The sequence below is a fragment of the Macaca mulatta genome, chromosome 14 (assembly GCF_049350105.2).
Source record: "Macaca mulatta isolate MMU2019108-1 chromosome 14, T2T-MMU8v2.0, whole genome shotgun sequence".
NCBI classification, from domain to species: Eukaryota; Metazoa; Chordata; class Mammalia; order Primates; family Cercopithecidae; genus Macaca; species Macaca mulatta.
In genome coordinates, this window is record NC_133419.1 from 37778083 (window position 1) to 37789788 (window position 11706).

The following is an 11706-nucleotide window of genomic DNA, read 5'->3' on the forward strand; positions in this document are numbered from 1 at the left end:
CCGGCTTCCTCTAGACCCCGCCCCTCCACCTCAGCCCTTCTGTCGTCATTTCCTGTGGGTCTGTGGGCTAGGGAGAAGATGGCGGCGTTAGGGGAACCCGTGCGACTGGAGAGGGGTGAGTGCAGCCGAGGCTCGGCCGAGGTTGGTGGAAGGGTTGGGAGAGTGCTGTGTCGCTGGAGGGGAGGAGGAGTGACCCAGGCCCTGAGATCCGGAGCCAGGCTATCCCTTGTGCCGGCGCCAGAGGCCACCGTTGTTCTGTGCCTGGCTTTAGTGAGGGCGCTTACGGTATTTCAACTGTTACTCTAAGCTCTCCTCTGTTCACACGGACTGTCCCGAAGCACAGCACAACTAAACACAACCTGCCCGCTTCGCAGACACACGCCGCACACGCGCTCCCTTGGTGGGCACAGCAGAAGCAGCATTCAGAGACCCATATACCCGAAAAGCAAACGTCACACACCCGGTTCGCACAGACTACACTCAATGCCTGTACAACATGAGAACACACACGGTACAATTCAATAGAACCTCCCTTCCCCCTTGTTTACACACATACTCCTTCATTACTTTTTCCACAACATCGCTTGTATTTGGGTTGGGGTATTTGCTAGCTTTTGTGCCCCTCCTAGAAATGGAGAGGTTGCTTTAAAACAATCCTACTCACTTGGTCTTGGGAAGGAGGTTACGTAAGTAAGCAGAATAGTGGTAGATGCTAAAACGCTTGCAGGTGCAGTGTTTTTCATTTCTTGCAAACCCTACAATTGCAAACTGGTTGGCTGATTGCTTCCTAGAGCAGACTGTCAAGGAAAATAAAACCTCCTCTTCTGAGTGATTTTTTTTTAGAGAAGCCTGTGAAAATAACTGGCTATGCGCCTACCAGATTTCCAGCATTCCAGCGTTTCCAGTCCTTTTACAGATTTCCAGCATTCCACTCTGTCCCTAATCCTTTATTTCAAACAATTTCAAGCATGCTTTTCATGCACCAGCATTAGAAATCATTGATAGGAGCTGAGAAGTACAAATAAACATTTTGAGTACTTGTGGTTAAAGAAAAAAAAAAAATTATAGGATGGAGACTGAAATTATATTGCACATATTAACATTTGCAGTTACAGTCTAAATACTACTATTGTTCCCTAAGAAAACACATTTTTAGAATTACTGTACTTAGAAAAACTTCTTTCCTAATGCCTTCCCACAAAGAAATGTGCACTTAATGTTGCTGATTTGCTCTTTACTGTGTTCACCATTTGGAAGTCTCACTGTAAATGAGATTCTTACCCTTAAGCCAATTAAAGCATCATTTTAGAGGACTAGCTACTCTGGGAAGACTTGCTGAGTTAGGCCTAAGTCTGTGACATCTTCCTCTTGAGCACAGTAGCACTGTGTTTTATGGATGGGAACAAATCTGTTTGGTGTTAACAGGAGTAGGTTTCTTCTTTGAAAGCTAGTTGTTAAGATTCTAACATATTGATGGTCTTCTGTGTTTTTGTTGTTGCTGTTTGGAGACGTAGTCTTGCTTTGTCGCCCAGACTGGAGTGCAGTGGTGCGATCTCGGCTTACTGCAACCTCCGCCTCCGTGATCAAGCAATTATCCTGCCTCAGTCTCCCGAGTAGCTGGGACTACAGGCGCACACCACCACGCCCGGCTATTTTTTGTATTTTAGTAGAGACGGGGTTTCACCGTGTTGCCCAGGCTGGTCTCGAACTCCTGAGCTCAGGCAGTTCGCCCGCCTCGGCCTCCCAAAGTGCTAGGATTATAGGCGTGAGCCACTGCACCCGACCAGTCTTTGTATTTTTAAATGCAACACAAAATGTGGAACTTCTGTGGCATTTAGTTTTGATAGTCATGGCTTTGTTTTTTGCTGTTAACAGACTTCTTTTCCATTCTTCAGTAGAAGGCTCAGCCCCTTAGGATGAATTACAGTTAGCCCTCTATATGCATGGGTTCCACGTTTCAGCCAACTGCAGATTGAAAATACTCAGAGAAAAAAATCGTGTCTGTATAGAACATGTACATTTTTTTCTTGTCCTTATTCCCTAAACAATGTGATATAACAACTATTTACATAGCATCAGATATTGTAAGTAATCTAGAGATTATTTAAAGTATGGAGGGGGGATATGCATAAGGTTATATGCAAATACTACATCATTTTATATCGGAGACTTGAACATCTGCAGATCTTGATATCTGTGGTATCTGCAGAAGGTCCTAACGAATTCCCCACAGTTACTGAGACAGCTGTACTAGTCGTTGCCATTTAGCAGGGTAAGAAAGTCAGATTACATCACCTCTGATTCTTGTTTACAATTCTAACAGACTCTATTAACAAACACTCCCAACAATCTTACAGCAGAAAATCCTACAGTACAACTACAATACAGCACCTGATCACATATGATTTAGAGTGCCTTCTAAATCATCAAACTATGATCTAATGAAACACAAATTTGAGCACATGTTAGCTACATTTTAGATTTAGTCAAAAGCATTTTATTTTTTTCCGTTTTTTTTTTCTTCATTGGAAATTTTTATATGACTTACATATTATAACTTTATAAATCAAAATAATTGATGAACCAACAGTCCCCATTTATCAGTCATTCTGGTGATGGGAAATCAGAATGGTGAAGGTCTATTTGCTTCCATTGCATTTGATTAACTTTTTAAGTTTAAGCTTTCTTTACCACAAATTTAAAAATTTGTTTTCTGGCCAGGCGCAGTGGCTCATGCCTATAATCCCAGCAGTTTGGGAGGCCGAGGCGAGCAGATCAATTGAGGTCAGGAGTTCGAGACTAGCCTGGCCAACATGGTGAAACCCTGTCTCTACTGAAAATACAAAAATTAAGTGGGCGTGGTGGCGGGTACCTGTAGTCCCAGCTACTCGGGAGACTGAGGCACAAGAATCACTTGAACCCTGGAGGCGGAGGTAGCAGTGAGCCAAGATCATACCACTGCACTCCAGCCTCAGCAATAGAGGGAGACTCCGTCTCAAATAAATAAATAAATAAATTATCTTTCAGCCGGGCTTGATGGCTCACGCCTGTAATCCCAGCACTTCGGGAGGCCAAGGTGGGTGGATCACGAGGTCTGGAGTTCGAGACCAGCCTGACCAACAGGGTGAAACCCCGTCTCTACTAAAAATACAAAAATTAGCCAAGCGTGGTGGTGGACCCCTGTAATCCCAGCTACTCAGGAGGCTGAGGCAAGAGACTCTCTTGAACCTGGGAGGCAGAGGTTGCAGTGAGTGGAGATTGCGCGACTGCACTCCAGCCTGGGTGACAGAGTGAGACTCCCTCTCAAATAAATAAATAAATAAATAAATATCTTTCTTTACTGCATTTATTCATAGTTTTCTATCTGCAAACACGAAGAAGGCCATACTATATAAAGAAAAATTTCTAGTCCTTGAGTATAACATGAAATCAGAAACATCTTCTACTTAAGTCAAAAGGAAGCAAAGCAGTAATGGAATACTGGGCACTATAGTACCTGGGGTACAGAAACTGTACAAAAACAGTTTTTGGAAAAAAAAAAAAAGTAGAGATAACAGTATTATAGCTGACCTCCTGAATCTTCTAAAAATGTCTCAATTCATAACATTTATCCTCGCACTTCTCAATGGGAATCCCCTAACATGCTTCATACATTTCTATAAATGTATACAACCTCTTAGGGTTTTTTTGGTTTGGTTGGTATTTATTTTTTTTTTGGAAATGGAGTTTCACTCTTTTCACCCAGACTGGAGTGCAGTGGCACAATCTCAGCTCACTGCAACCTCTGCCTCCCGGGATCAAGCGCTTTCTCCTGCCTCGGTCTCCCAAGTAGCTGGGATTACAGGCACCTGCCACCATGCTTGGCTAATTTTTGTTTTTTTTTGGTTTTTTTGTTTTTATTAGAGATGGGGTTTCACCATGTTGGCCAGGCTGGTCTTGAACTCCTGACCTCAGGTGATCCACCCACCTCGGCTTCCCAAAGTGCTGGGATTACAAGCATAAGCCACTATGCCCAGCCAGTATTTCTTATGATTAATTGGTACCAGTGTAACATAACATTTTTGCTTGCTGAGCCCTTTTTTATGTATTGTGTGGTTCAGTCGTTAACTGAACTCATAACTCTTCCTCGTAACCCTTATATGGAAGGTACTGTTATTTCCATTTTACAGTGAAAGAAACTGGGACATAAGGAAGTCATGTAACTTGCCCAAGGTCACAAAGCTAATTGTTTTTATTTTTCTCTTTCATAAACGTAAGTGTTTGAGCTTGTTTGAATTAACATTGTTGATTAAGGTGAAAAAAAATCAGTTTAGTTCATTTGTACTGCTTGTTTTTGCATTTTTACGGTTGTTTTAAATGTGTCCCTGCCACTCACTGCATCTGCTCTTTAATGGTTATCTACCTGTGTATCATGTTTCTTTCAAGAAATGATCAGTGATTTTACTAGCTTATAGTGCCTTGTACCGTACAGTGCTTTGGTTACTAATAATGATAATTTGGTAAATTTTTGTTGACTAGTTTCTGACAATATTGCTAGCTTTTCTGAAGCAGTACAATGTTCATGTAATGGTCACGTTTGAGTCGCAGTCCTTTCTGATGACATTTGGTATTTTGTGTTCAATTTGCCTGTGTTTCTCCGAGGTCTTACTTTATGCTTCTGTAATCTCAGTAGTTTTTCCTATCTACTGTAAAATTTAGTGTTCTTACATTTTACATTCTCACTCTTCATGTGTGTACACACGCACAGTCTCCTCCCCACCAAACACATGTGCAAATTCAATGCTTTTTTCCCCACTATTGTCTGTATATTATTAGCCCTTGAAGAATGAATCCTAAGTGCTACACTGTTACATAGGCATTGAGAAAACCCTTCGAGAAAATTATCTGTGTGTTTAACTCTAGATATTTGTAGAGCAATTGAATTATTGGAAAAACTACAAAGGAGTGGAGAAGTACCACCACAGAAACTTCAGGCTTTGCAAAGAGTCCTTCAAAGTGAGTTCTGCAATGCTGTGAGAGAGGTGAGTAAACATCTTTAAAATTTACTAAAAATTTGAGTTAATTAGGTCAGATAATACTCTAAATTTGCGTTCAAAATTTCTTAAGAAAAACTTCAGAAAACGTTAAAACCAATCCCTTTCATTTTTGGAATTTCTGATAGAAAAAACATAAAGATGCATAACTTTGCCTGAAATTTTAACTTCACAGAGAACTCAAGCATGGTATATTCTGAGATATAACTTTGGCTTTTACAGGTATATGAACATGTCTATGAGACTGTGGACATCAGTAGCAGTCCCGAAGTGAGAGCAAACGCTACTGCAAAGGTAAATTTTTTTGTTTACCAAAAGTGAGAATTCTTCATAAATTAGAAGTTTAAAATATGCAATTATTAAATTCGTAATAAACTTACTTTGAAGACTAACATGTATCTTTCAAGCTACACCAAATTTCTCAAGTACTAAGAAGACATTTGTTTCTACTGGCTTTACATAAATGGTCCATGATAAATAGCTTTACATAAGCTATGTTATGCAGTTTAGATAATGCAATAGAAATGTACTTGCATACAATATCGTGCAATATATAATTGTGTTGTATATGTTACATATATGATACTATATAATATTCATTATACAAAATCTAATCATAATTTTAAGATATGAATTACTATCTTCATCTTATTGATGAGGAAGCGTGAGGTTATTTGCCCCAAACCACACAAATAGCATATGATAGAGCTGTGGTACTACCCCGAGCTGATTTGTGCTTTCTTCTTTACATTATCTGCATTTCTGTGCCATTGTTTTCCGCAAATAATTTAGGTATTGACCTCACTATTCATGATAGGTGGTTTGAACAGGATAATACCAGCAGTCGGTGACTTAAATTAATCATCAGCAGATAATTGTTTATGGATAGTTACTGGCTTTCAGAAGGAAATGGTGGATTCTTTGTTGAATACAAATGCTTAAACACGTGATTGTAGTTTGTCAGTGTAGAAAAGACCAGAGAAACATGGTTTTAATTGCTGAGTTGTGTGACTTTGATAGCCTACTGAATTTCTGAGCCTTAGATAACGGGTATTCAGTAAATCTTGATTTCTTCAAAGATAACGAGTGTTCAGTAAATCTTGATGTCTTTGAAGATAACGGGTATTCAGTAAATCTTGATTTCTTTCTTCCTCCCCATTTTTGTGACCCATCACAAAAAAAAGGTACTAGACAATTACCCTTAAAAGCAAAGTGAAACAAAATCTCAACTTTATAATTAGTTTGGATTAGTCTAAATTTGAGCTTTAAATAAGATATGGCTCTGTTTCATCTTCTATGGGGATTTTTAGTTGTGACTAGTTAACTAAAGCAACAAAAACATTCAGATTGGCTATATGTACCTCTCTTTTTCTCATTATTGAGTTATTTCTTGACATCTTAGATATTTAGTATATGGTACAAATAGTGTAGAAGCCAAAATGATTACATATAGGGACAACTGCATGTTGATTACATAGGTAGGTCGTGTCCTGCACAGAGGCTCCTGAAGGAGTTGGGCAATCCAGATCTAAAGCTCAGGGCTGCTGGCACGGTGGGGGAGGGGTTTTCCTCCTTACCATGTATAATGTCCATCTGCCCAGCAAGTCTGCTTGCCAAGCCCTGTGCATATGGGACTGCACCAAAGACTGAGACTGGGCGCTGGATGGGCTAGGAATGACCTGAAAAATCATAACATTTCCTGTGTAACTCAGAATTATTCATTTGTCATCTCTAAAATACCTTCTGTTTAGCTTACCTTCTCAGAGTCACCAGTGAATTTGTGAGTATTCAGACGTCAAAAATACGTGCTCAAAAGTAGTTTTTAAAAAGAGGCCAGGTGCGGTGGCTCACGCCTGTAATCCCAGCACTTGGGAGGCCAAGGTGGACAGATCACGAGGTCAGGAGATCAAGATCATCCTGGCTAACACGGTGAAAACCTGTCTCTACTGAAAATACAAAAAATTAGCCGGGCGTGGTGGCAGGTGCCTGTAATCTCAGCTAAAGAGACATAAGAACCGAAGTAAATAAAAGTCATACTTTTAATACGTAAAACTTGCTTTCAGGCTACTGTTGCTGCATTTGCTGCCAGTGAAGGACATTCTCATCCTCGAGTTGTTGAGCTACCAAAAACAGAAGAGGGCCTTGGATTCAATATTATGGGAGGCAAAGAACAAAATTCTCCAATCTATATATCTCGAATAATTCCAGGTGGAATTGCTGATAGACATGGGGGCCTCAAACGTGGAGATCAACTCCTCTCTGTTAATGGCGTGGTAAGGATGAATTTTATTTCTATTTGTAGTGATCTGTTGTGACCACCTGGGGGCGTATTTGAGTTATAGGAGAAACCTAAGAAACTTGTGGTTTAGAAATGCCTTGAGGGAATCCTAGGCAGTACTATTAATACAGTGATCCTTTTTTTTTTTAAGCATTGTAAGTGTATTTTGCAGTGTAAATTAGCAGTGCTTAGTGTATGTAATTTTTATGACATAAGCTCTTTATTAAAGGCAATACATTAAATCAGAAGTCTACCCTAATTTTACTCTTACGGCAATTGCTTGATCTACTGACATAATAAGGCATATAGATTGATATGCTAATTATTTGGAACTTAAAAGCCAGTTTTTAGATTATAAACAGAATATATGTAAGAGAGGATTTCATATAGATTAAAATGGTAAGGCAGGATTATTTCTTAGTTTTATAATGTTGGAATAATATAACATTAAAACTGTCTTCCTTATATATATTTTAATAATTTTTGCATTTTGAGTTACTTTCAAAACTTAGTGTATGGTTGTTTGTTTGTTTTTCCCCTAGAGTGTTGAAGGAGAACATCATGAAAAAGCTGTAGAACTGCTGAAAGCTGCACAAGGAAAGGTTAAATTAGTGGTGCGATATACACCCAAAGTCTTAGAAGAAATGGAGTCGCGCTTTGAAAAAATGAGATCAGCAAAACGCAGGCAACAGACCTAATATATTTCAAAACTTGATATTTCATTTTGCATTTTAGCTAGAGAAGTTTTCCTTGTGACTTACTAATGGCTGCAATGCCAATGATTGTAAGAAAACAAACAAATTTATCATGAAATTCTCCTTGCCATTTTATAAATGCCTATTTTAACATCATTTATGGTTCTAGAGATGCATACACTTTTTTCTGACAAGAAAAAGTAAAAGGTGATGAGGGCAATTCTGTCCTACTGTTTTTACAGGCCTTTTTCAAATGCAGATTTTGTCATAAAGTTGTTATAGATTTTTTAAAATGCTTTTTTAATATTAAAATGTACTTTTACATTCTTAATCTTTTTTTAGAAAGGAAAAGTTTTCTTCATTTGGCTGCTGATTTAAAAGTAAAGTTCTCCAATTCTTTTTTTGCTTACTCTGTTTTTTTTAACCTGTGAAATTTCTTTACAGGTTTTCCAAGAAGTTAAACATAACAGTCTCACCTACAGCAGTTCATTACACCGTCAATGTTAACATCATTGCTGCATTTTGTACTTTGAACACACACACAATATATACAAAACCAGTGGTAAATCATGACTCAGCCCAGTGCAAGTTTTTTCACTTTTACTTAAGCATAATATATAATGGATATTCATTTATATTGATTTATAAAAGTAAGTTTTTAAACACTGAAACAATCATTGCTAAAGGATGTATTCTTAATATTTGAACATTGAGGCAAGAGGATGTAATCGATAGCATTACTTATTACATCCCTATTTATATTCAACAATACATCAAATTATAAATGCAAAACAGGTTCAGATTTCATCTTTTGCAATTTATTTTAAATACTATTCATTTTTATTTAAATGCACAGTATTTCCCCTATATTTTGGTCCTTCCATTCCTAGAGAGAAACCAGTTATTTTGTGGTGGGAAGTAGCTGAAGCAAAAAAGGAAAAGTAATACCATTAACCTCACTAGCTTCGAGAGTAGACATTCTTACTAGCTCAATTTAAATAATTGATTTTAGGAAGAAAAGAGGATATATTTAAGATACATAGAAATTATGATGTGATGTTTTCATGAGAATCTGTAGATTCCATCAAAATAGGAACTCATACTAAAATTGTTGGATTTAGAGATGCACCTTTTGTTTATGATTCAAATATGGGAATTTGAGAAATATTTCATTTGTCCACTGGATGTCACTATTTTACTAAAAGGCAGCTATTAGTGTGTGACTGTGACTGAGGTCTTAAAGACTGAGAGTTGAGGTTCATTTTCTGTCACAACTTACAGGAACATGTGTACTTTAAGAAAAACTTAAGTGACAAATGTTAGAAGATGATGGATTGAAAAATATAAGTAATTTGGCATCGTTATTGACCTTGTATAAAAGAGTGGGCATTTTGTAACATTCCTTCAGGAAGAATAGTATGCTTTTTTCTGCATGTTTGTGATCTCTGTGAGTGAGTCTCAGATGATTATTCCAGTTTTCAATGATTTTTCAAAACAAAAGTCAATCGGCATTGTTATTTATCATTTAGGTATTGAACACTGGATTGCATGGTTGAATGTGTCTTTAATCCACTGCAAAATGTGCTTGTTATTGATAGGATCATGTTGTTAAATTGTATATTTTCAAAATTAATTGATGTTTTAAAAATGTTGAGACCAAAGTAGTATAGAAGTATGGACTTAATTTAATTGTAAAATTATTAGAGGTATTTGTTGTAGAGCTTTATATATTAAAGAGAGGTATTGGTGCATATAAAAACAGTAATATTATTGTTATGCTTGTATTCTTGCATTTCAGGGTAAGTAAACCCTGAAGAAATCTTATTTTAGTATAGCTACAGCTGCAATAGCTTTTACGGATGTATCAACGTTTCATTATAAATTATAGTTTCCTGGGTCTGTGTCTCAGCTGTTTAATAACTTTCAGCCAAGTTAAATCTTTTTTGGTGTTGAAACTTTTAGTAAGTTGAGTAAGCTATTTTTTTTTCCCTACGGTAATCCACAATCTGTTCTTTGTGTGGGTTGACACCTATTTATAATTCTTAAAATAAGGGTAGCTCAAAGGAGCCAAATATAGTAGTTTAGCTTGCTGCTGTTGAGCATGAATAGCAGTAGTTTGTTTTCATTAATGCAGTTTTCATAATGTATCCCAGAATTTTAAATCTTGACCATAGAAAAATACAGTCATTCATTGCCAGAGATGTACAGTGGTGGTTTAGTGCAGTGAGGAAATGATGGGAATTTTTATCTTAGAAATGGATGATTCATGAATAAAACTAGGTACATAGTATATGATAGATGTTTGATTTGTCAATTACAAATATAAATTATCACCCCCATTTCCGTTTATTTTCTTGATATATCAAAATGTGTTGACTTAGTGATTCTCAATCTTAGCTACATATTAGAAAGCCCAGCAGAGCTTTAAAAAATTGATACCTGGGTCCTATTCCGTAACAATTAAATCAAAACCACTTTTTTTTTTTAAGCTTTCCAAGTGGTTCTAAAGGACACCTAGGGTTGAGAACCCATTATAAAATGATCTGATTACACTGGACACTGTCAGGAAGTATCAGAATAGAACAGTTTAATTTGCAGCTACTTAATGATTAATTATATTTCTTAGTTTTTTGTGTTTTTTTTTTTTTTTTAAAGAGACAGGATCTTGCTTTGTCTCCCAGGCTGGAACACAGTGGTATGATCATAGCTCACTGCAGCCTGAAACTCTTTGGCTTCCACCTCAGCCTTCCAAAGCATTAGGATTATAGGCGTGAGCCACTGCACCTGGCCAAGTAATTTCTTTAGGAATAAAAGCTACTTGGCATTTCTTATTTGGGAAGTAATTACAGTCTTACCTTTTTTTTTTCTTCTTTTTTTTTTTTTTTTAAATAAAATCTACCAGTAGTTTAAATGTGAGCTTTTTATGTCTGTCGTCAATCTGCCCCCTTTGCCTTTAAAACTTACAAGAATATGTGTCTGTTACTTGAGAAAGCATGTTTAAAAATTGCAGATGAGCAGTATTGTCGTTAATTTATGTGCTGTCTTAATGTGAGCACTTGATTTGTTAGTGTAGTAGTAGATTATAATAGCCTAGTTCTTTAGGATTTGATGATTCAAACATGTTTTTGGTTTTTTTGTTTGTTTTGTTTTTTTTTTTTGAGACGGAGTCTTGCTCTGTTGCCCAGGCTGGCATGCAGTGGTGCAATCTCAGCTCACTTGAACCTCCGCCGCCTCAAGGCAGTTCAAGCGATTCTCCTGCCTCAGCCGCCCAAGTAGCTGGGACTACAGGCGTGTGCCACCACGCCCGGCTAATTTTTTTGTATTTTTAGTAGAGACGGGGTTTCACCATGTTAGCCAGGATGGTCTCAATCTCCTGACCTCATGATTCACCCCCCGCGGCCTCCCAAAGTGCTGGAATTACTGGCATGAGCCACCGTGCCCAGCCTCAAATATGTTTTTAAAAAATATCATTGTCCTCCTCCTCCAAGATTTTTAAAGTTCTTTTGCTCAAGTACTTAAGTAGTTTGGCTCAAGTACTTTGTTTACAATTAAAATGGATATTATAGCATTTAATAGAAGAAATGGTTATGGCTTATCCAAAAAGAATGTCAGCATGACGACTTTAAAAACTACATGTTTGTGAATATTTTATAATGTGGAATGATCATTGAAATATCAAGGATTCTAGTAATTGTATTTC

At 37.3% G+C, this 11706-nt stretch overlaps 1 protein-coding gene across 1 annotated transcript; it reads left to right on the forward strand.

Annotated features, from left to right (window-relative positions):
* Positions 1 to 65: 65 nt before the first annotated feature.
* On the forward strand, positions 66 to 8216 carry LIN7C (lin-7 homolog C, crumbs cell polarity complex component). Its single transcript, NM_001266451.1, has 5 exons — positions 66 to 115; positions 4903 to 5021; positions 5256 to 5327; positions 7097 to 7306; positions 7854 to 8216. Exons 1-5 carry the CDS (start codon positions 79 to 81, stop codon positions 8007 to 8009), a joined length of 594 nt encoding a protein of 197 aa, NP_001253380.1. The 5' UTR covers positions 66 to 78; the 3' UTR covers positions 8010 to 8216.
* The last annotated feature ends 3490 nt before the right edge of the window (positions 8217 to 11706 follow it).